This window comes from Ranitomeya imitator, chromosome 2 (assembly GCF_032444005.1).
Source record: "Ranitomeya imitator isolate aRanImi1 chromosome 2, aRanImi1.pri, whole genome shotgun sequence".
NCBI lineage: Eukaryota > Metazoa > Chordata > Amphibia > Anura > Dendrobatidae > Ranitomeya > Ranitomeya imitator.
Window position 1 is genome coordinate 185,728,978 of NC_091283.1, and position 24,873 is coordinate 185,753,850.

The 24,873-nt window shown below is 50.9% G+C and overlaps 2 protein-coding genes across 17 annotated transcripts in view; one reads left to right on the plus strand and one right to left on the minus strand.

The window, feature by feature from the left end:
• The window catches only part of IKBKG (inhibitor of nuclear factor kappa B kinase regulatory subunit gamma), a 32,445-nt gene extending 25,966 nt beyond the window's left edge, over positions 1–6,479 (minus strand). For 4 of the 12 annotated variants that reach the window (XM_069748289.1, XM_069748285.1, XM_069748284.1 and 1 more), the window contains exon 1: positions 6,336–6,455. The gene's annotated coding sequence lies outside the window, so the exon portion shown is untranslated. Of the gene's footprint in view, positions 1–4,660; positions 4,739–6,335 lie in introns of all 12 variants that reach the window. The other 8 variants (XM_069748290.1, XM_069748286.1, XM_069748287.1 and 5 more) reach the window with 7 other exon arrangements.
• The window catches only part of G6PD (glucose-6-phosphate dehydrogenase), a 30,869-nt gene that overhangs the window by 280 nt on the left and 5,716 nt on the right, over positions 1–24,873 (plus strand). Inside the window, exons 1-11 of one of the 5 annotated variants that reach the window (XM_069748275.1) lie at positions 7,661–7,676; positions 7,846–7,872; positions 9,391–9,527; positions 19,843–19,880; positions 20,010–20,118; positions 20,244–20,461; positions 22,196–22,354; positions 22,444–22,569; positions 22,647–22,740; positions 22,913–23,099; positions 23,311–23,546. In XM_069748275.1, the coding sequence (XP_069604376.1) occupies positions 9,399–9,527; positions 19,843–19,880; positions 20,010–20,118; positions 20,244–20,461; positions 22,196–22,354; positions 22,444–22,569; positions 22,647–22,740; positions 22,913–23,099; positions 23,311–23,546 (1,296 nt within the window). In that variant the 5' untranslated portion in view covers positions 7,661–7,676; positions 7,846–7,872; positions 9,391–9,398. Of the gene's footprint in view, positions 1–7,414; positions 7,873–9,137; positions 9,240–9,390; positions 9,528–19,842; positions 19,881–20,009; positions 20,119–20,243; positions 20,462–22,195; positions 22,355–22,443; positions 22,570–22,646; positions 22,741–22,912; positions 23,100–23,310; positions 23,547–24,873 lie in introns of those variants that run through there. The other 4 variants (XM_069748279.1, XM_069748274.1, XM_069748277.1 and 1 more) reach the window with 4 other exon arrangements.

Here is a 24,873-nt window from a genome sequence, read left to right on the forward strand (position 1 = left end):
AGAGCAGGCGCTGAACAAACAAATCAGAGGGTCATAAACAATTACACTAGTGAAATGGAGGGCAGGGAACACAACAGAGGTGAAGGGAGCGTCAGGGGCAATAAACCGCTCATCTGTAATATATAGCTATCGATCCAGTGAGCGTTAACCCTCCGCACACCAACGCACATGTACGCTCAGTGTGACCGAGCATGCACGTGTTCTCAGTAATGCTGGGGGTAAGGAGCTGGCAGACTCCTCTGATGGCGGATTATCTTGACGTTGCTGCAGTGATCGGAGTCTGGCAGCAAGTGTGTAAGTCCCCTGCAGCGCCACCACAAGGAGAATAAGAGAATTACATAGTAGTGTAGACGTGACTGCTCCTCCAGAGAGAGTCGCCCTTTAGTCAGACTTACCTAAATCCCTATGTTAGAAGCTAGGTGTGAGTAACAGAAGCCCCAGAGGTGGAGCCCCCTACTGGCAGAGCCCAGGGATGTAGTTCACAGCTATGGTATGAGGATAGAGGAATAATGAGAGTTGTGGTTTTCTAGCAGAATAGCGACTCTCTAAGGAGCATCTCTTCTCCAAAATATAATCTGAAGTAAGTCCAAGTTGTTCTGATTTAAACAATCACTGGCATATACCCTAATGGGGGACACTGTTATAGTGGGACGCCCATTTAGGACCCTCCTATATATAGGGGTGTAAAGAGTGGGCCCCCAAGACAAGGAAGTAACCAGTGTATGCTGCTGGAACAGCACAGCTCTGTACACGGTGTAGTGGCTGTACTCAGGGACAACTGCTGATCAGCTGCAGTACCCAAGAATGGCCACTGTAGGGGGTACTGCGCCTTTACTTGCAGAGGGTCTGTGGCAAATCACCTGCAGTTTAGCAGCGCAGTTTTCAGACGACTGGCATCCAAGTGAGCGGCAAGCATCATGTGCCAACGCTGGCAAGGCATTTACCCGACGCTGGAAGTAGTTTAATAGTCAGATGTCAGTGGGGATCTGACCCTTCCGCTCTACCAGGAAGCAGCAGGCAGAGAGTCACAACAAGCAGTATATATAAGAATATACAAACACACCCAGCAGGACTTGGACTTTGCTTCTTTCCCCATACTTTACACTGCAGCTCAGCTTGTGCTTAATGGCTGCTGTCAATGATTACCAGGCTTCTGAATGGGAAGCCAAGTACTGAATGATTGTACTGCGCATATGTACAAGGTGGAGCTCCATCTCTTCAGGGGGAAAAGGCATAAAGGGAACCTGTCACATAGTTCAGGCAGCGGGTCACTGAGCAGATAAAGTTTTATGGGAAATGATGTGGCGTAACTGGCGTCTTATTCCCCTGGTCATGTGGGGATATTGAGTCCAGTGGGCCGTCCTAATCAGTGACTGACAGCCTGCCTTGTATAAGTGTGCATACCAAGATAGCTGTCAGTCACTGATTAGGACGGACCACTGGATTCAAACCCCCACATGACCAGGGGAATAAGACGCCAGTTACGCCACATCATCTCCCATAAAACTTTATCTGCTCATCTCCCCCTGCTCTATAACATGATGCCTGCAGACTGGACTGCATGGACAATGTGGCAGGTTCCCTTTAATAACAACTGTTGAAACTTATGCCCATCCGACACAGGCCACCGGACGATGCCCACCTGATGCTGCCCCGATAATGGGCAATGCCCATCCGACATGGTCACCAGTGATGGGCGATGCCCACCTGACACAACCGCAGTGACGGGCGATGCCCACCTGACCCGGCCCCTGTGATGGGCGACACCACCGGACAAGGCACTGGTGACGGGCGATGCCCACCTGACACAGCGCTGGTGACGGGCTATGCCCATCTGCAGAAAACAAAGAACACCGAGCACACTACTGGTGACACAGCACTGGTGACGGGCGATGCCCATCTGACACAGCGCCGGTGACGGGCGATGCCCACCTGACCCGGCGATGGGTGATATCACCTGATGCGGAACTGGTGACGGGCGATGCCCATCTGACATGACCCCGGTGACGGGCGATGCCCACCTGACACAGCACCGGTGACGGGCGATGCCCACCTGACAGCACCAGTGACGGGCGATGCCCCCCAGACACGACCACAGTGAGGGGCAATGCCCACCTGACACAGCACCGGTGACGGGCGATGCCCACCTGACACAGCACCAGTGATGGGCGATGCCCACCTGACACAGCACCGGTGACGGGCGATGCCCACCTGACAGCACCGGTGACGGGCGATGCCCACCTGACACAGCACCGATGACGGGCGATGCCCACCTGACACGACCACGGTGAGGGGCGATGCCCACCTGACACAGCACCGGTGACGGGCAATGCCCACCTGACAGCACCGGTGACGGGCAATGCCCACCTGACAGCAGGGCTGCCACTAGAAATTTTGGGGCCCCATAATGGCAAAATTTTCGGGGCCCCCTTGAGACTCCGCCCAGGCTCCACCCCAGCCCCGCCTCCAGGCTCCACCCCTCGAACTGTCCACAGTCCCACCGTTCTCTCTTGGAAAATCTCCACTTCTCACCTATCACACATTGACAGTTCCCATCACCAGATCACATACATATATTTGGCCAAAAGATTTTTTAAGCCACCACCATAACACGGTAGACACTTTTGGCCGGGCCCTACTCTGCTGTAACCTATTAAATATTTGTTAAAATATGCAATACAATTTACCGTATATACTCGAGTATAAGCCGACCCGAGTATAAGCCGACCCCCCTAATTTTGCCACAAAAAACTGGGAAAACTTATTGACTCGAGTATAAGCCTAGGGTGGAAATGCAGCATTTACCGGTGAATTTCAAAAATAAAAATAGATCATTATTTCCCCATAGCTGTGCCATATAGTGCTCTGCACCGTTCATTGTGCCCCATAGATGTGCCATATACGGTGCTCTGCACCGTTCACTGTGCCCCATAGCTGTGCCATATACGGTGCTCTGCACCGTTCACTGTGCCCCATAGCTGTGCCATATACGGTGCTCTGCACCGTTCACTGTGCCCCATAGCTGTGCTGTGCCATATACGGTGCTCTGCACCGTTCACTGTGCCCCATAGCTGTGCCATATACGGTGCTCTGCACCGTTCACTGTGCCCCATAGCTGTGCTGTGCCATATACGGTGCTCTGCACCGTTCACTGTGCCCCATAGCTGTGCCATATACGGTGCTCTGCACCGTTCACTGTGCCCCATAGCTGTGCTGTGCCATATACAGTGCTCTGCACCGTTCACTGTGCCCCATACATAGCTGTGCTGTGCCATATACGGTGCTCTGCACCGTTCACTGTGCCCCATAGCTGTGCTGTGCCATATACGGTGCTCTGCACCGTTCACTGTGCCCCATAGCTGTGCTGTGCCTTATACGGTGCTCTGCACCGTTCACTGTGCCCCATAGCTGTGCTGTGCCATATACGGTGCTCTGCACCGTTCACTGTGCCCCATAGCTGTGCTGTGCCATATACGGTGCTCTGCACCGTTCATTGTGCCCCCTAGCTGTGCCTTATACGGTGCTCTGCACCGTTCACTGTGCCCCATAGATGTTCCACATAAATTTGTGCCGCCGCTGCCGCAATAAAGAAAAAAAAACACATACTCACCTCCCTTGATTGCAGCTCCCGGCGTCTCGTTCCGGCGCCTCCATCTTCCCGGCGTCTCTGCTCTGACTGATCAGGCAGAGGGCGCCGCGCACACTGTATGCGTCATCGCGCCCTCTGCCTGAACAGTCAGAGAGCGCAGACGCCGGGAAGATGGAGGCGCCGGCCGGGAAGATGGATCGGCGCCCGGCGGCTGGAACGAGGACAGGTGAATATGCTATACTCACCTAGTCCTGGCGATCCTCGCGCTGTCCCCTCCTGTCTTCGGTGCCGCAGCTTCTTTCTCTATCAGCGGTCACCGGCACCGCTGATTAGAGGAATGAATAGGCGGCTCCGCCCCTATGGGAGGTGGAGCCGCTTATTCATTTCTGTAATGAGCGGTCCCACCTGACCGCTGAAGAGAGGAAGAAGCTGCAGCGCCGAAGCCCGTGGGACGGCAGGGACAGCGCGAGGATCGCTGGGACTAGGTAAGTATGCCTCAGCGCCCTCACCCGCCGACCCCACCGCTACCGTGACTCGAGTATAAGCCGAGGGGGGCACTTTCAGCCCAAAAATTTGGGCTGAAAATCTCGGCTTATACTCGAGTATATACGGTAGGTATATTTTTTTTTATTTTTCAATTTTTAAAATGACCTATAATCCTACATACAAGGAACAAATACCACAACACTATGACCAGATGACATATTACCACCACAGTGATCGAATAATATAAAATACAAGGAACAAATACCACAACACCATGACCAGACCACATATTACCACCAATGACTGAATACTACAATACTGATCAGTAATAAAAAGAAAACCCACAATACTATCACCATCAGTGCCATTATACACAGGAGATCTGTACTTAGTATGCAGTGAGGAGATCTGTAATTAGTATGCAGTGTCTGTGTAGAGGTAATACAGTGATCACCGGTGACAATATACACAGGAGCTCTGTATATAATGTATAGGTAATACAGTGATCACTGGTGACATTGTACACAGGACCTCTGTATATAGTATACAGTGTATAGTGTCAGTGTATAGGTAACACTGACTCACCAGTGACGTCTCTAGGTGAAGTCCTTCATCTTTCATCCAGCACAGACCGCCATCACTTCATCCAGCCAGGACTCGTCTCTGCAGGAAATAACACAGTTATCTCGAGTTCCGCTTGTAGAACACATTACTTAATTTTCCCAGCCTCTACATTACACCACATGAAGAAGGCGACATAGTATCACTCTACACAGTAACAGGACCGCCCCCCATTTAAAACAGTATACTCAAAAAATAAAATAAATACATCACTGCAATAATAATATCCCTTAATTAGCCCCTATGGTAATATTCCCCATCCTGGCCCCCGTGTGTCTCATTCCAGGCTCCAGCCATATGTTCTCCCATCCTGCCCTCATGAGTATCCATTCTGCCCCATCTGTCTCCATCGTATCCATCCTGCCCCATTCTGTGTCCAATTCTGCCCCATCTCTGTCCAGCACTCTGCCCCATCTCTGTCCAGCACTCTGCCCCATCTCTGTCCAGCACTCTGCCCAGCACTCTGCCCCATCTCTGTCCAGTTTTTTGCCCCTGTGTCCAGCGTTCTTCCCTGGGCCCCCCGGATCGCCGCTCTCAAGAAAAAAAAAAAGAAGTTCTTCTTACCTGGCCGTGCTCCTGCGGCGGGCGAAGTCTCCACGCAGCTGCAGCGTGCACTCGCCGGCGACTGACAATGATGTCAGACGCCGGCGACATGCACGCACGCTGCGGCTGACGTCAGCTGGCGGCTGTTAACTATTGACGTGCGGGCCCGCGCCCGCACGTCAATAGCTTTAAACAGCTGCAGCGTTGGCGCTAAGGGCCCGGTTAGCCTGCGGCTGCCGGTAGGGGCCCGGTGAGCAGATGAGACGGGGCCCTGCCCACCAGGCCCCATACGCCAATCACGGCCGTCATGCCCTGATGGCGGCCCTGCCTGACAGCACCGGTGACGGGCGATGCCCACCTGACACAGCACCGGTGACGGGCGATGCCCACCTGACACAGCACCGGTGACGGGTGATGCCCACCTGACACAGCACCGGTGACGGGCGATGCCCACCTGACACAGCACCGGTGACGGGCGATGCCCACCTGACACAGCACCGGTGACGGGCGATGCCCACCTGACACAGCACCGGTGACGGGCGATGCCCACCTGACACAGCACCGGTGACGGGCGATGCCCATCTGACACAGCACCGGTGACGGGCGATGCCCACCTGACACGACCACGGTGACGGGCGATGCCCACCTGACACAGCACCGGTGACGGGCGATGCCCACCTGACACAGCACCGGTGACGGGCGATGCCCACCTGACACAGCACCGGTGACGGGCGATGCCCACCTGACATAGCACCGGTGACGGGCGATGCCCACCTGACACAGCACCGGTGACGGGCGATGCCCACCTGACACAGCATCGGTGACGGGCGATGCCCACCTGACACGACCACGGTGATGGGCGATGCCCACCTGACACAGCACCGGTGACGGGCGATGCCCACCTGACACGACCACGGTGATGGGCGATGCCCACCTGACACAGCACCGGTGACGGGCGATTCCCACACCCTATCACCATACCAGTGACAACGTCCAGTATAGCAGTCCTGCCAGTCACAGACCCTGGTGCACAGCAGCTGGTGCCCTCCGTATTACACCCCATGTCTCTGGCGGCCAGTGACACAGCCTTACTCACCTAACAGTGTCCCCCAGGAGCAGGGCCAGCACTCTGACTCTCACCTGCAGATGTTTTTTTCTCACTTATTTCCGTGTTACTTCCCAGCCACATGACGTCATCATGAAGGGACTTTTCGCATGACAGAAACCAGAGAAGCGGAAGTGGGGCAGGTTCCACATTCTTACCGGACGGAAGTGGGGCACGCTCACCTCTCCGTCATGATACGATGTACTCTCCTGACACCCGGCATGCCCTCATCTGATTGGTCAATGTTTCCTTGCGCGTCTTTTCATTGGTCCGTGCAGTGGGCACGAGAACAGTTCCACCCTTCGTCACGCCGCTGGACACGCCCCTCTGGAAATAATTTAGCTTCTAATTGGATAAAAATTCCTAGCTGGTGGGCGGAGCTTAGCAAGTGGGCAGAAATGGGGAGCAGACCCAGTGTGGGTGAGTGAGAGCGAGGGTGGAGCGCACTCTCCTCCTGGCTGTTGTAGGGGCAGAACCGGCCGTGACTCTCCTTGTGTATCGTGTATGTTGCCATTGTGGGGATTAGTACTACAAGTCCCAGAATGCATTCACAAAGCAGCCAATGCTGAGATTTGTAGTTCTGAAAGAGAACTCTTTAGCTGGTACTACAAGTCCCGAAGTTTCCTGATAGGATATGCTGACACTTGTAGTTCTACTAAAGTGGAGGAAAAAATGAAAAAAATGTTTACATTGCGCTTCCATACAACAAGTCTCGGAATACCGATACTGAGGCTGCTGGGACTTGTAGTTCTACAGTCATTGAATGGACAGCATTGTCCTAGCATGCCACTCCAATCAGAAGCTGCTGGCCATGCTGAGACTTGTAGTCCTACCACACGTCTGTAACAAGCATGTTTTTAGGATCTAATGCTATGGGAATAAATACGTTTAAAAAAACTCCCTCCATGTGCAAGGGTCCAGGAAGCTGAGATCGGGGGGCTGTGTGAGAGGGTCCGCCCTTATGCATGGCAACTACTGAGCCAAAATGAGATCTGTACTCTGATTGGCTGCTACTCCATTTTGGGTGCATGAATTATTTATATAATATTTATATGTGACGCCCCCTATTGTAAGTCAGCGACCTGCGGAGATGCAGGAGTGATCAGGTGAGGAGGAGGCGGGCTGTGGGGAGACATGCGGGGGAATGGGGAAGTGGGTGTGGAAAGCATCGGGGAGGAATATACAGCCGGAGCCAGCCCCATCATACACCCGAGCCAGCCCCATCATACACCCGAGCCAGCCCCATCATACACAGACAGCACCGGAGCCAGCCCCATCATACAGACAGAGCCGGAGCCAGCCCCATCATACAGACAGAGCCGGAGCCAGCCCCATCATACACAGACAGAGCCGGAGCCAGCCCCATCATACACAGACAGAGCCGGAGCCAGCCCCATCATACACAGACAGAGCCGGAGCCAGCCCCATCATACACAGACAGAGCCGGAGCCAGCCCCATCATACACAGACAGAGCCGGAGCCAGCCCCATCACACAGACGGCATCCAGTCACCGGGACCCCAGCGCCAGTGAGTAGTGGGGCTGCAATCAGAGACCGAAAGTGGGCACTTTGTGCTTCACTCTGCTGTATGTGCAATGATCACTCCTAGGAATGGTCTGGGGGGCGGGGGGTGGTGACACACATTTTATTCCATCCCCATTGGTAGATACATTAAGTTGTCTCTGGCGCGGAGCCTCTGTCTCTGGCGCGGAGCCTCTGTCTCTGGCGCGGAGCCTCTGTCTCTGGCGCGGAGCCTCTGTCTCTGGCGCGGAGCCGCTGTCTCTGACGCTGATCCGCTGTCTCTGGCGCGGAGCCGCTGTCTCTGACGCTGATCCGCTGTCTCTGACGCTGATCCGCTGTCTCTGGCGCTGATCCGCTGTCTCTGGCGCTGATCCGCTGTCTCTGGCGCTGATCCGCTGTCTCTGGCGCGGAGCCTCTGTCTCTGGCGCGGAGCCTCTGTCTCTGGCGCGGAGCCTCTGTCTCTGGCGCGGAGCCTCTGTCTCTGGCGCGGAGCCTCTGTCTCTGGCGCGGAGCCTCTGTCTCTGGCGCGGAGCCTCTGTCTCTGGCGCGGAGCCGCTGTCTCTGGCGCGGAGCCGCTGTCTCTGGCGCGGAGCCGCTGTCTCTGGCGCGGAGCCTCTGTCTCTGGCGCGGAGCCGCTGTCTCTGGCGCGGAGCCTCTGTCTCTGGCGCGGAGCCTCTGTCTCTGGCGCGGAGCCTCTGTCTCTGGCGCGGAGCCTCTGTCTCTGGCGCGGAGCCGCTGTCTCTGGCGCGGAGCCGCTGTCTCTGGCGCGGAGCCTCTGTCTCTGGCGCGGAGCCGCTGTCTCTGGCGCGGAGCCGCTGTCTCTGGTGCGGAGCCGCTGTCACGGATCACGTCAGGTGATGCCCCATAGAGGATGGCCAGCGGCAGGCTTTCCCATGTATAGTGACAGGCAATATCTCTCTCCTTCTTTAGTCAGGATCTGGGCTGGATGTCAGTGAATGGACGCCTTCTCCACATACTGGAGCTCTTGCTCGCAGCTGAGGGTTTGCTCCATTTGCAGGCAGTTCAGAGCCCAGATTCTTGCTTATTTACCGTGTGCCATTCATACAGGTGTCATCTAACGTGGTCTCGGGGGTCTTCCTCCCGGGCTCAGGTGCCCCCTCTGGCTATGCGCAGGCAGGAGGATACATAAGTGTAATGTACCTGTGCAGTGACCACAGCAGCTGTGAAGGGGTTACCTGCAATAGGAGGTGCAGGGTATGTGCTGTATCATGCTGACGCCGGGCTGCTGCCTTTTGTCTCCTGCACCTTGCCTGTAGACCTTGGCAGCGCTCGCCCTGCAGATCCACACCCATACAACCTGCCAGGGCACGTCAGCTGTGCCAGCAACAGACAGTGTGCGGAGCGCGGCACCAGGTGAATACTGCGCATCGCCCAGGGGCAGCTCAAGGCCAATGTGTAGTCTAAAAATGACACCAGAGAGCAGTAGCGGGGGCTTCTTGTGTGCAGGGCATCCTCCCATTCTAGGCTGATATTAACCCTTTGTCTCCCCCCTCCTTCTCCACAGAGCACAAGATGAGTGCCGTCCAGGAACAGGTGCACCTGAGCAGGTCGGAGGTCTGTGGGATGATGCGGCAGGAGCTGTACAGCGAGGAGGACTTCCAGCAGTCCCGGACTCACATATTCATCGTAGTTGGGGCTTCGGTGAGTCCCAGTAAAGCTCTGGGTGAAAATACGTTACATGATTATTTATAAAAAAAAAAAAAGTGTCACGTTAAGCTACATCGAAAATGTCGTAATTCTATGAAACAGCCTGTGATAATAGTCCAGAGCTGTATTCATAATTCTGCTAAATTCAGAGGATTCGTTGTCGCATTTTATTTTTTGTCCAGGTTTTTGGTTTTTTTTTTCTTAGTTCTTAACTTGCCCCTTTTTAAAGTCTATTCTATGTGTTGATTTATTCCCTTCTATGCTTCCAATTGTGGGTGAGGTTTGGCATTAACAGATGTTTTCTGATGACTCATCAATTGCGACCCCCCCCCCCTTTTTTTTAATGTATATGTGTATACTAGCTGAAGAGCCCGGCGTTGCCTGGGCATAGTAAATATCTGTGGTTAGTTATAGCACCTCACGCCTCTCATTTTCTCCCTTACACCTCTCATTTTCCCCCTCACTCCTCTCATTCCCCCCTAAGGGTATGTGCACACGTCCGGATTTTTAGCGTTTTTTTTTGCGGAATTTCGCCATAAAAACGCTATAAATCCGCTAAAAAAACGCTAACATTATGCATCCTATCATTTAGAATGCATTCCGCATTTTTTGTGCATGTGTTAGCATTTTTTTCCGCAAAAAAAAACGCATACCGCAAAAAATCCGGACGTGCTCTCTTTTTGCGGATTTTCTGCGGATTTCCTATCAAAATGGACATTCCGAAAAAATCTGCGCAAAAAACGCGTCAAAAAACGCGCAAATTCCGTGAGAAATCCGCGCAAAAAAAGCACGCAGATTTCTGGCAGAATTCTCCGGATTTTGTCAGGAAAAAATCCTGACGTGTGCACATACCCTAACACTTGTCATTTCGACCTCACATCTGTCATTTTCCGATCACTCTACTATTTTCCCTCACTCCTCTCATTTTTCACTCACACCTTTTCATTTTCACCTCACACCTCTCATTTTCCACTCAGTATATACATGTTTGTCATCTCCCTTATATATAGTATACACCTGTATGTCATCTCCTGTATATAGTATATATCTGTGTGTCATCTCCCCTGTATATAGTATATACCTGTGTGTCATCTCCTCCTGTATTAGACCGCGTTCACACGTTATTTGGTCAGTATTTTTACCTCAGTATTTGTAAGCTAAATTGGCAGCCTGATAAATCCCCAGCCAACAGGAAGCCCTTCCCCCTGGCAGTATATATTAGCTCACGCATACACATAATAGACAGGTTATGTGACTGACAGCTGCCGTATTTCCTATATGGTATATTTGTTGCTCTTGTAGTTTGTCTGCTTATTAATCAGATTTTTATTTTTGAAGGATAATACCAGACTTGTGTGTGTTTGAGGGCGAGTTTAGTTTGTCAAGTTGTGTGTGTTGAGTTGCATGTAGCGACTTTTGTGAGATGAGTTTTGTGTGGCGACATGCATGTAGCGACTTTTGTGAGATGAGTTTTGTGTGGCGACATGCGTGTAGCAACTTTTTGTGTCGAGTTGCATGTGACAGGTTAGTGTAGTGAAGTTTTACGCATGGCGAGTTCTGCGCGTGGCGAGTTTTATGTGTGGTGCGTTTTGAGTATGCAAGTTTTGTGTGATGCAACTTTTGCATGTGTTGCAACTTTTGTGCATGTGGCAATTTTTCCACGTGTGCAAGGTTTGCGTGTGGCGAGTTTTCCATGAGGTGAGTTTTGCGCGTGGCGAGTTTTGAGCGGTGACTTTTGTGTTTCGACTTTTATGTGGCGAGGTTGGTGTATGTGTGGTGAAATGTGTGCTGAGGGTGGTATATGTGTTCAAGTACGTGGTAGTGTGTGGCGCATTTTGTGTGTGTTCATATCCCAGTGTGTGGTGAGTATCCCATGTCAGGGCCCCACCTTAGCAACTGTACGGTATATACTCTTTGGCGCCATCGCTCTCACTCTAAGTCCCCCTTGTTCACATCTGGCAGCTGTCAATTTGCCTCCAACACTTTTCCTTTCACTTTTTCCCCATCATGTAGATAGGGGCAAAATTGTTTGGTGAATTGGAACGCACAGGGTTAAAATTTCGCCTCATAACATTGCCTATGACGCTCTCGGGGTCCAGACGTGTGACTGTGCGAAATTTTGTGGCTGTAGCTGCGACAGTGCAGATGCCAATCCCGGACACACACACACACACACACACACACACACACACACACACACACACACACACACACACAACAACAACAACATTTGAGAAAATGTACTACCTTTTTAAAAAAAAAAAAAGCAAGAATGGTTAAAGACAAAAATAAAAAGCGCTTTCTTTTAAATTTTGCAGACAATTCATAAAGCCCTGTATAGTAAGATGCAGACGGCTGGGAATAGGCTTCCGCCTTGGGCTCTTCCTCAGCTTAGGTAGGAAGGGGTGCAATATAGAGACAAAATGGCGGCATGGAGGGGGCGACATGGAGCGACACGGACCTATGTTATTGAATGTACACGTTCACGAGTGATTTCCCTGTATTGGGAGGAAACAAATACCAGACACCCAGATGACAAAGCAGATGAAATTTGTCCTTTTCTGGATGAAAATCGGCCCGTTTTACATATACGTGTGAACTTCCTGTTGTGCGCTCAGTAGAGGGTGGGGAGCGCTGTTTTCCTAATCTGCCTAGGGCACCAAAATACCTTGTCTCCGTAGGTAGAAAATCCTGTCTGTCCCCTACCGCTGTTACTGATGTGTCTGACAACAAAATGGCTGAGTGGTTCCCATAGCAACCAATAACCATAAAAGTCTCCGGACATGTAAGTGGTTCATGGCCTCCAGATTAATACTCACACACGGTGGAGGCTGGCTGTGTTATACAGTCGGCGTCTGCCTCTAACAGCAGTGGCCACAGATCAGGCACTAAACCCTTTAAATGCCGCTATCAATCAGACAGAGGCATTTAAGGCGCACTCTCATGTTATGCGTGCCAGTGGTCTACTGATGATGATAATAATAATAATAATAATAATCTTTATTTGTATAGCGCCAACATATTCCGCAGCGCTTTACAGTTTATACCCCTATGGCAGCCATCTTGGTCCTCTTGTGTAGCTTTGATTCATAGGATAACAGTTTCCCTATATACGGCAATCATAAGAAAATGAGTAAAAGTAAAAATTAAAAAAAAAAAATATAATATATATATTTAGATGGTGGCCTGATTCTAACGCATTGGGTATTCTAGAATATGCATGTCCACGTAGTATATTGCCCAGTCACGTAGTATATTGCCCAGCCACGTAGTATATTGCCCAGCCGCGTAGTATATTGCCCAGCCGCGTAGTATATTGCCCAGCCGCGTAGTATATTGCCCAGCCGCGTAGTATATTGCCCAGCCGCGTAGTATATTGCCCAGCCGCGTAGTATATTGCCCAGCCGCGTAGTATATTGCCCAGCCGCGTAGTATATTGCCCAGCCGCGTAGTATATGGCCCAGCCGCGTAGTATATGGCCCAGCCGCGTAGTATATGGCCCAGCCGCGTAGTATATGGCCCAGCCGCGTAGTATATGGCCCAGCCGCGTAGTATATGGCCCAGCCGCGTAGTATATGGCCCAGCCGCGTAGTATATGGCCCAGCCGCGTAGTATATGGCCCAGCCGCGTAGTATATGGCCCAGCCGCGTAGTATATGGCCCAGCCGCGTAGTATATGGCCCAGCCGCGTAGTATATGGCCCAGCCGCGTAGTATATGGCCCAGCCGCGTAGTATATGGCCCAGCCGCGTAGTATATGGCCCAGCCGCGTAGTATATGGCCCAGCCGCGTAGTATATGGCCCAGCCGCGTAGTATATGGCCCAGCCGCGTAGTATATGGCCCAGCCGCGTAGTATATGGCCCAGCCGCGTAGTATATGGCCCAGCCGCGTAGTATATGGCCCAGCCGCGTAGTATATGGCCCAGCCGCGTAGTATATGGCCCAGCCGCGTAGTATATGGCCCAGCCGCGTAGTATATGGCCCAGCCGCGTAGTATATGGCCCAGCCGCGTAGTATATGGCCCAGCCGCGTAGTATATGGCCCAGCCGCGTAGTATATGGCCCAGCCGCGTAGTATATGGCCCAGCCGCGTAGTATATGGCCCAGCCGCGTAGTATATGGCCCAGCCGCGTAGTATATGGCCCAGCCGCGTAGTATATGGCCCAGCCGCGTAGTATATGGCCCAGCCGCGTAGTATATGGCCCAGCCGCGTAGTATATGGCCCAGCCGCGTAGTATATGGCCCAGCCGCGTAGTATATGGCCCAGCCGCGTAGTATATGGCCCAGCCGCGTAGTATATGGCCCAGCCGCGTAGTATATCGCACAGCAATGTAGTATACAGCACAGAGCCACATAGTATATTGGCCAGTCACGTAGTATATTGCCCAGCTACGTAGTATATTGCCCAGCCAGGTTTGACACGGGTGAAAAAATAAAAAAATAAACATATACTCACCTTTCCGACGGCCCTTTATAGTCCACGGCAGCTTCCGGTTCCAGGATTGGTATGGGCGCAGGACCTGTGATGACGTCACGGTCACATGACCGTGACGTTATGGCAGGTCCTTGTCGCGCAGGGCCTGTGATGACGTCGCGGTCACATGACCGTGACGTCATGGCAGGTCCTTCTGCCATACCATCTTTGCCACCAAAAACTGCAGCGGAAGATGGCGGCCAGCGGGAGCGGCTCAGCGGACTACGGAGGGTGAGTATAGCAGGTTTATTATTTTTTTATTATTTTTAACATTACAGCATAGGCAGCGTCAATAGTAAAAAGTTGGGGACACACAGGGTTAATAGCGGCGGTAACGGAGTGCGTTACCCACGGCATAACGCGGTCCGTTACCGCCGGCATTAACCCTGTGTTAGCGGTGACCGGAGGGGAGTATGCGGGCGACAGGCACTGACTGCGGGGAGTAAGGAGCGGCCATTTTCTTCCGGACTGTGCCCGTCGCTGATTGGTCGCGGCAGCCATGACAGGCAGCTGCCGAGACCAATCAGCGAATGAATAACCGTGACAGAAGGACAGACAGAAAGACGGAAGTGACCCTTAGACAATTATATAGTAGATATATATAAATCTTAAAATCCCCCCCCTCAAATTCTTCTTTGCATCCCAAAATGGTACAAATGAAAAGGCACACTGGAATTGCATTTTTTTTTTTTTTTTAAATTTCTCCTCATTCTTCCAGTACATTGCACGGTAAAATAAATGGTGATATTGAAAACGGTCACTGTGGATAGGTGATATGTTGTCTTTAATTTCCATTTAAAGAATATTAAAGGGATATTCCCATCTACAAGATTCTATCCTAATATGTAGTAGGTGTAGTAGTAATAATAATAATAATAATAATAGCCAATACCTCCAATTAGGAATGTAGTATAGTTCTTCTGATTTGCTCTGTCTCTTTCCTCATCTGCAGGCATTGCAGGACCTTGGGTATCCATGGTTGCAACCACTAGCAACTAGCTGTCACTACATCAGTGGACGTAACCATGGATACCTAAGGTCCTGCAATGCCCTGCACATGAGGAAAGAGACAGAGTGAATCAGAAGAACTATACTACATTTCTAATTGGAGATATATGCTAATATTATTACTATTATTATTACACCTCTGTACCAGTCTGTCACTGTAAACCTGTTTACTGTAAACGATATCTATAACCCTGTATGTAACCCTTTCTCATGTACAGCACCATGGAATTAATGGTGCTATATAAATAAATAATAATAATTACACCTACCACATATTGGGATAGGATCTTGGAGATGAGATTGTGTTATGTTCGGCTTGCACGGCGGCATATGAAGTCCTTATGATTCTACAACCCCCGTCATGGCCTGATCGTATGGTCTCCATAGGGACTGATCATGGCCGGCCATGGTTTCCTCATGCATCAGTGGCCTCTGTGGTTGCTTTGCAGGGGCAGGAACAGAGTGGAATTAATAAGGTTAAACCCAAACAGGCTTGTATAATGCTGAAAATCCCTTTCAAAACGGTTGTCCCATAAGGTCTGAATGCAGTATTGGCTGTCTTTTGACGAAAGGACTTTAAAGGGTCTTCCACTTATTCTAAAAGTTCAGCTACTAGCAAAAAAAAAAAAAAAAAACAGATGGAACTTGCCTTCCCTGGGTCCAGCAATGCACATGACCACTGCAGCCAATCACTGGCTTCAGTGATTGGCTGCACTGGTGGTAAACTGGTGCTAGACTCGAGGAGGTCTACAAATTTAAAGTGGTTTTCCACTATGTGCCGATCTCTGGTCATTAGGTTTGTGGAGATGTCTGCCAGTCGTCGCCCTGGTCCAGATCGTGCAGCGTTTGAGGTCGCTGGTTATTTCAGAGGTTGTGTCACTTTGTGTGTTCTGATTGTGCAACAATAGAGGAAGAAAAATCTTTACTTAAGTCCAATGAAGAAATGTAGTGGGTAGCTGTGTAATAATAACCCGGGGGGAGCTCCATGCACAATATCCTGCTGTCCTCACATTGTGACCACCGACGGGGATGTCACTTACTACTAATTTACTTGTGGTGTCTGCAGTGAGTACATAGCCAGCTGTCACCTATATCTGTATAGTCCTTTATATCGTCCTAGTGTTTTTATATTACATAGGTAAAAACCGTTATTTGGGTCACACAATTTTACAGGTTTCCATGGCCGAGCAGATGCACGCAGCCGTACGTCACCAAGCACAATGCTGAGCGTCTGATGGAGTGGTGTAAAGCCGCCATCACTGGACTCTGGAGGAGACGTGTTCTGTGCAGTGACGGATCACACTTCTCTATCTGGTGTCTGATGGACAAGTTTGGGTTTGGTAAATGCCAGGAGAACGTTACCCCCTGACCGCACTGTGCCCACTGTACAGTTTGGTGGAGGAGGAGTAATACTATGGGCTGGTATCAGGTTTTCTGCCTCAGCCCCTGGGCATTGTTGTTCATATACGGACCATGAAATGTGCCCCCCTGAACCCGGCCTAACGCGTATGTTACGTCAGTCGGGAGGTAGAGATGAGGGGCTGCCAGACCCCTTTTGCCGTCACTTATTTCACTGTAGATCTCTCAGGCCCAAAAAATCTCTCCCTGTTGAATTTCCACAAGATTGGTGCTAACGTGCTGATCATTGGGGGTCTGACCTGTGGGACCTGCACCAATCGACAAAATGGGGAACTTCTAATACCTGTGACAAAATGGCAACCGCTGCTCCATTCATTCTATGTGGGAATGCTAGGGAATGAATGGAGCGGCGGTCGGGCAGAATAAAGGGCACCATTCTGCCAATCTGCGCAGGACACTCCACATAAACCCGTGGAAAGATGATAACTTGTTTTCACCAGACAACCATTTTTAAGAAAGGCCTAACTGTGACCCTGCACAAAATCCCTGCACGGAGCGCCGCCCTGTGATCCTAAGCCCTGTGGGCCTTTCCCCTATTGTCTGACCAGGGCCGGCCCTCACCACACACTGTCACGCCCCTTCTCCTCTGCACCGATGTCTCTCACACACTCGCCGACCTGTCAGAGTTACTCAGCACTTTGTCCTGATGTAAGCTCTGCTGTCTGCCATACTATCAGTGACTGTGCCACTCCCGGCACACAACGCCTTGTCCTGGCACTGCCAGCCTCTGTCTCTGCCCAAACATAAGCTCCGCTCCTCATTGTCAAACATGAAGATTTGTTTCCATTGTTCGTTTTTCTGGAACGTTACTTCTCTTTTATCCGTTCAGCAAACCGTGAAAATCTCCCCTCAGATTCCCGGCCTGTGGAGTCACCGTAGAGTTCAGTAGAGGTGAGAGGACTGACCATGGCCAACTCCGCGGAAAGAGAGCGAGCACGTGGCCATTCTACGGAGGCTACATCCACCACCATAGCGGCACTGCATCCAACCCTGCGTTCATATGTGTTTTACGGTTCATGTACGACCCGTGTTCCCGGACTGAGCGCCGTCCTCCTTCCCCGATTCCTCAGCCTCATATATGCCTGTTTGGGTCAGGATACCTGAGCTCTGACAGTTTGCAATCCGTACATGGACCGTGATATGTGGGCATGTGAAGGCAGCCGCTGGGCAAGTTCAGATGAGCCTACCAATGGACCAATGTAAGGGTCCAGTGCTCGGGGCAACAGACGGAGGAGGCACTTGGCCTCCCCAGGTCCAGTGCTCGGGTCAACAGGCGGAGCAGGTACTCCTCATCTCTAGGTCCAGTGCTCGGGTCAACAGACGGAGCAGGTACTCGTCCTCTCTGGGTCTTGCGCTTGGGACAAGAGATGGATCAGGTACTCATCCTCCCCGGGTCCAGTGCTTGGGTCAACAGACGGAGCAGGTATTTGCCCTCCCTGGGTCCAGCGCTTGGGTTGATATACGGAGCAGGTTCTCTCCCTCCCCAGGTCCAGCTCTTGGGTCAACAGGCGGAGTAGGTACTCGCCCTCCCCGAGTCCAGTGCTCGGGTCAACAGGCGGAGCAGGTACTCGGCCTCCCCGGGTCCAGTGCTTGGGTCAACAGGTGGAGCAGGTACTCGGCCTCCCTGGGTCCAGCGCTTGGGTCAACAGACAGAGCAGGTACTCGCCCTCCCTGGGTCCAGCGCTTGGGACAAGAGACGGATCTATTGCTCGGGGCAACAGATGGTGGAGGTCCCCCCCTTCCCCTCTTCGGGTCCAGCGCTTTGGATAGGTCATCAATATCAGATCTCTGGGGATCGATCACCCTACCGGCACCCCTACAATCAGCTATTTGGTTCGGTGACAGTCAGATATAAACTGTGATCAGATCTAAACTAAAATATTTTCCATTGGATCCCAGGATCTTTAAGGTTTTGCCTCTGACAGCACTCTAGCCATACTGGTGGTGTCCAGAAAGGTTCCAGCTATGAGATCTCACTATCACTGCACTGAATCTTTTCCAGAGGAGATGAGAAAATCATGTACTCCAGGAGTGGCAGCACTGAGGACCAGGCTGGGGAGGTGGGAGAAAATGGCCTGACTCCTAAAATCTATAATACATTGGGTACAGTAGAACAATGCAGGGTGTGCTGACAATGCATTTGGTAAAGTTATGAAATGTCCTTTAAATGTCTGCTCTGTTCCTGATCTAAGGATCTCGGCTTTTGGTTGAGATGAATCTGTGCTGCACTTTATGCACATGCTCAGTAGTGACCAGTGCTGTGGGGTCGGAGGTTTGGCTTACCGACTCCCCAGCCCTGCTGAAGACGCCATGCCTGATAATAAGTCATCCCTTACCTTACAGACGCCCTGCAGGTCTTGAGATCCAGAATGGGAGACTGTCAGCCGAGGTTGATTATAACCCTATAGTCCAGGCTAAAATTCCCCTAGTAGCTTGAGAACTGGACAGCGCCGCTCTTTACCAGTTTGTCCAGTTAAGAGCTGCACTGGTGAATAGAAATGGAAGGGAAAGTACAAAATGACCTAAAAACAACAGGTGCAGAAATCACACAATGCCCAGGAAAGCTTACAAAACAAATGGCATTGTGGCATCCTAGATCTGTGAGTCCTGTGCTACCCAACCTGCAGCCTAGTCTACCGTCATTCACTGTACAGAGCAATCTCATCTATTATTCCCTGTTATCAGCCATTTTAACCTTGGTTGACTGTGTTTAAAACGTACATTTAGTTTCAGGTGACTGTCATGTGGGTACATGAGGAGTAACACTTCTGCGTCCATTATATGTCTTGTATCCTGGATTTCCCAGTTTTTTCTTGAGGGGCTCTATACCTTTTCAGTTGTCTTGTGGGTAAAGGCTAGGTGCTATAATGTCTTCTGTACACAGACATGAGGGTTTCCTTCTTACCTGTCTCTATCTAACACATGTTCAAAATCATGGGCAGCATGGAGGAAATTATACCGCAGTACTGAGCAGTGTAGCTGTGAATCCAGCTCTAGGGTGAGATAAGACACTGACATGAAAGCAGAAGCATTTTATGACTTTCTGTGCCTCTTTGCCATTCTGCACTTCCACTTCCCTTCTCAACAGGTAGCTGTAATCCCTCAGTGATCCAGCAGTCTGTCTTGTCTTGATTAGGCCATGGATTTTATCAATTTTTCAGATTATTAGATGATAAGTTTGGAACTGGAGGAGGTGAAGAAGTGGCTCATACATGGAGAAAGAAGCAGATTACCCTGATAAGATATATTACAAAGATTCTTATATTCACTTGTGCAATTGATTTATGGAATTTTTGATGACAATCAACCATTAAAATTTGCATCCAAATAAAAGAGAACACTCACAATTTTGCGTGATGTTAGATGTGAGTCGGAGCTTTAATGTATATTTTTCCTTTTTGTATATTGTAGGGAGATTTGGCAAAAAAGAAGATCTATCCCACATTATGGTGAGTCAATGTGTCTATCTAATCTCCTGCTCTGATTTCTCCACCAATCGTGGGGTCCTCTTCTTCCTGGGTAATAAGGAGTGTATCCCTTTAATTGTATAGCTTTATACTGTACTATGGTTGTTACAGGTGGCTGTATAATGATGGTCTCCTCCCAGAAGATACCTACATAGTTGGTTATGCACGATCGAAGCTGAGCGTGCAGGACATCCGAAAACAGTGCGAACCTTACCTGAAGGTATGGACACACTATAAATCTATAACATGAGTTTGTAAAGACGAAAGTACTTGGAGGTGCAGCGCCAACTAGTGGCCATTTAGTTAATTCATCCTATTTCAGTACCTTATTTTTCTGATTTTCAGGTCTCCCCAAGTGATGCCAGGAAGCTGAACGCCTTCTTCGAGAGGAACTCCTATGTGTCCGGACAGTACTCGGATGAGGCGTCCTTCAAAGCTCTTAATCAGCACTTACAGGCCTTACCCAATGGGGCAAAGGCCAACCGCCTCTTCTACCTGGCAGTCCCACCAAGTGTGTACCACGACGTGACCCGGAACATCAGAGTGACCTGTATGAGCGCAGTGTACGTATATTGTAGTGTCAGTCATGGGAGAGCAGAAGTGTAGTATGACTGCCTCTAAAGGGACCCTCTGGGTAAAACTGATATTTTATGTCTGATGCGGGGGGCTGCAACGGCCGTCTATGCCGAAAAGGACTTAAAGGAGTATTCCCATCTCCAAGATCCTTTCCCAATATATAGTAGGTATAATAATATTAGCAAATACCTCCAATTAGAAATGTGGTATAGTTCTTCTGATTCACTATGTCTCTTTCCTCATGTGCAGGCATTGCAGCAGCCCAGGTATCTATGGTCCTGACCACTGATATAGTGACAATTAGTGGTTGTAACTAAGGATACCCAAGGTACTGCAATGCCCTGCACAGGGGTAAGCGACACAGCCCGCCGCCGCCAGACCAGATCCTGGGGGTGCTGAGTGTCGGACAGCCACCAATCACACACAGGTCATAAATATCATAGTCCCAGACAACCACTTCAACTATACATTTTTTTGAGCAGGGACGGCCATTTTGTTTTTGCACTCCTTCAGTGGATAACAATAGGAAAATTGTCTGACAACCCTTGTGACTGCCTCCTTGGTTGTCACTAGTGATGAGCGAATTTACTCGCTAATCGAGATGTCCCGAGCACGCTCTGGTGTCCTCCAAGTATTTTTTAGTGCTCGGAGATTTAGTTTTTCTTGCTGCAGCTGAATGACTTACATCTGTTAGCCAGCATAAGTACATGTGGGGGTTGCCTGGCTGCTAGGGAATCCCCACATGTAATAAAGCTGGCTAACAGATGTAAATCATTCAGCTGAGGTGAGGAAAACTAAATCTCAGAGCACTAAAAAATACTCTGAGGACCCCCGAGCGTGCTCAGGAAATCTCGAGTAACGAGCATATTCACTCAATACAAGTTGTCACCCAAACAGATATATATTAGAAAAGGTTGGAGAAAAGTGTTTTGTTTTTTTTTGCTTGTGAAATTTTTACGTTTCTGTAGGATTTCAGTTCGTGTCTATGCCAAATCCATCCACAGACGGCCTTGTTGCTGTTCACCCGTGTATAGATTTGTACGCTGCATCAATAAGTGATATGCCGGCACGGAAACGACTGAACATACAGATCGCTCAAGCTATTGAATGGGGCTCATGTGTGAATGTCTGACTTATGGGTCATGTATCGGGGTTTACGTTTGGTACTGATGTAAAATTCGAGTCGATTGCAGCCGTTCATGTAACTATAAAGCGGAGTATGTACATAGTCCAACATTGCTGCCGCACCTCATGGGTGGATGCGCTGCCGCACCTCATGGGGGGATGCGCTGCCGCACCTCGTGGGTGGATGGGCTGCCGCACCTCGTGGGCGGATGGGCTGCCGCACCTCGTGGGCGGATGCGCTGCCGCACCTCGTGGGCGGATGCGCTGCCGCACCTCGTGGGCGGATGCGCTGCCGCACCTCGTGGGCGGATGCGCTGCCGCACCTCGTGGGCGCATGCGCTGCCGCACCTCGTGGGCGGATGCGCTGCCGCACCTCGTGGAGTGGGATATGCTGGTGCAGATAGGGAGTGTATATGTTGCCATGTGCCTGCATAAGTGACAGGATGGGGAGTGTTTCCCTTTATAATAGGGTAATGTACCTCTTTAGCAGGCATGAAATCCACTTTCCTGGATAGGCTCCACTATAGGATTATGCTTGGGTTTTTTTCTGCATACCTTTTTGCTTTTCTAATTTTTCGATCCTCCTTGCCTCATAGGGGTTGGAATCGGGTGATTGTAGAGAAGCCATTCGGAAAAGATCTGGAAAGTTCAAACAAGTTATCCGAACACATCTCCTCGCTCTACCAAGAAAACCAGATTTACCGTATTGACCACTATTTGGGCAAAGAGATGGTGCAGAACCTCATGGTGCTCAGGTGAGACCCATGGATTTTCCTTTATGGTGTAGCTCCGCATCAGTCTCTATATATCTTTTTTTTTTTTTTCATGTTGTGCCCCCTTTCAGATTCGGTAATCGGATATTCGGTCCCTTGTGGAATCGGGACCATATTGCGTCTGTGGTCCTTACGTTTAAAGAACCCTTCGGGACTCAGGGGCGCGGAGGATACTTTGATGAATTTGGGATAATCAGGTAGATATTTCAATAATCTGATTGATGCAAGAAACCGTTATCATTGGCACCGAGCTAATGGCGGCCCTGTCTTCTAGAGATGTCATGCAGAATCACTTGCTACAAATGATGTGCTTGGTGGCCATGGAAAAACCCGTTTCTACTAACTCGGATGATGTACGAGATGAGAAGGTGATTGCTTAATTTCTTAAAATAATTACCCGAGGGCGGTGAAGGGTCTCCATAACAGAGAACATGCATACCCTGCCCTAACTGCCTGAGACAGGACTTCTACAGTCTCCAGACTATTGGACATCGACCATGTGAATAATTCCTATTACTGGTCCTCCCGTCCTCTCCATAGGTGAAGGTGCTGAAGTGTGTGCCCGAGCTGACCCTCAATAACATTCTAATGGGACAATACGTGGGCGATCCCGAGGGTAAAGGAGAGGCTCAGAAGGGTTATCTGGATGACCCCACCGTTCCGAAAGGATCCTTCACCCCAACATTTGCCACAGCTGTCCTTTATGTGCAGAACGAGAGATGGGATGGTAAGAGGTTGTGTATTTTTTTGCAACTCCCTTAGAATCAAATACATGCATGGCCACCTCTTAATTTCCGGCTTAAAGATAGGAGCTGGGACCCCCATCTGTCAGACGTAAATTTCCAAGCAGGGAATACCCCATTAATACAGGATCTTGATGTAAATCTTCTATACAATCCCAGTTCTGGATGTGTAACCATATCATTGTCATGCCCCAGGTGTTCCGTTCATTATGCGTTGCGGAAAGGCCCTGAATGAGAGGAAAGCCGAGGTCCGGCTGCAGTTCCGAGAGGTCCCCGGCGACATCTTCCATGGACAGTGCAAGAGAAATGAGCTGGTGATCAGAGTTCAACCCGATGAAGCTGTTTATACAAAGATGATGACCAAGAAACCCGGGATGTTCTTCAACCCTGAGGAATCCGAGTTAGACTTGACATATGGCAACCGATACAAGGTACATTAAAGGGAATCCATCGCCAGCAGGGTCAGACTGGCCCACCGGAATATCTGAGTATTCTCTGGTGGGCCCAGGCACTGGCACATGCTGGCATGTCAGTGATCCATCATGACGGAACAGTGCTCTGTTTCTTAGAAATAGTGAGCTAGACAATCGTGTCAGCAGTGACGGTGGGAGGAGTGATGATCAGTACGTCAAATCTCCTCCCAGAAAAAAAGACGGAAGAGCAGGGCGCGTGTCACCGCTGACACGATCGTCTTCTGCAGACTGGAGCTCACTAGTTGTTAAGAACAGAGCGCTGTTCCGTTATGATGGATTTTTTTCCCCTGCGTTGAATACTCTGTGAGAGCGGTGCTGCTGCTGATTGGCTATATCGCCCCTGACTGTGCCCCCTCTCCCTGTATCACCCCTGACTGCGCCCTCTATCCCTGTATTGCCCCTGACTGCGCCACCTCTCCCTGTATCGCCCCTGACTGCGCCCCCCTCTCCTTGTATAGCCCCTGACTTTGTCCCCTCTCCTTGTATCGCCCCTGACTGCGCCCCCTCTCCTTGTATAGCCCCTGACTTTGTCCCCTCTCCCTGTATCGTTCCTAACTGCACCCCCTCTCCCTGTATCGCCCCTGACTTTGTCCCCTCTCCCTGTATCGACCCTGACTGCAGCTCCTCTCCCTGTATAGCCACTGACTGCACCCCCTCTCCCTGTATCGCCCCTGACTGCGCCCTCTATCCCTGTATCGCCCCTGACTTTGTCCCCTCTCCCTGTATCGCCCCTGACTGCGCCCCCTCTCCCTGTATCGCCCCTGACTTTGTCCCCTCTTCTTGTATCGACCCTGACTGCAGCTCCTCTCCCTGTATAGCCACTGACTGCACCCCCTCTCCCTGTATCGCCCCTGACTGCGCCCTCTATCCCTGTATCGCCCCTGATTGCGCCCCCTCTCCCTGTATCGCCCCGGACTGCGCCCCCCTCTCCCTGTATAGCCCCTGACTTTGTCCCCTCTCCCTGTATCGCCCCTGACTGCGCCCCCTCTCCCTATATAGCCCCTGACTTTGTCCCCTCTCCCTGTATCGCCCCTGACTGCGCCCCCTCTCCCTGTATCGCCCCTGACTGCGCCCCCTCTCCCTGTATCGCGCCTGACTGCACCCCCTATCCCTGTATAGCCCCTGACTTTGCCCCCTCTCCCTGTATCACCCCTGACTTTGCCCCCTCTCCCTGTATCTGCCCCTGACTTTGCCCCCTCTCCATGTATCTGCCCCTGACTGCACCCCCTATCCCTGTTTTGCCCCTGACTTTGCGATGTCCCATAAGGCCCCCATAAACGCTAGA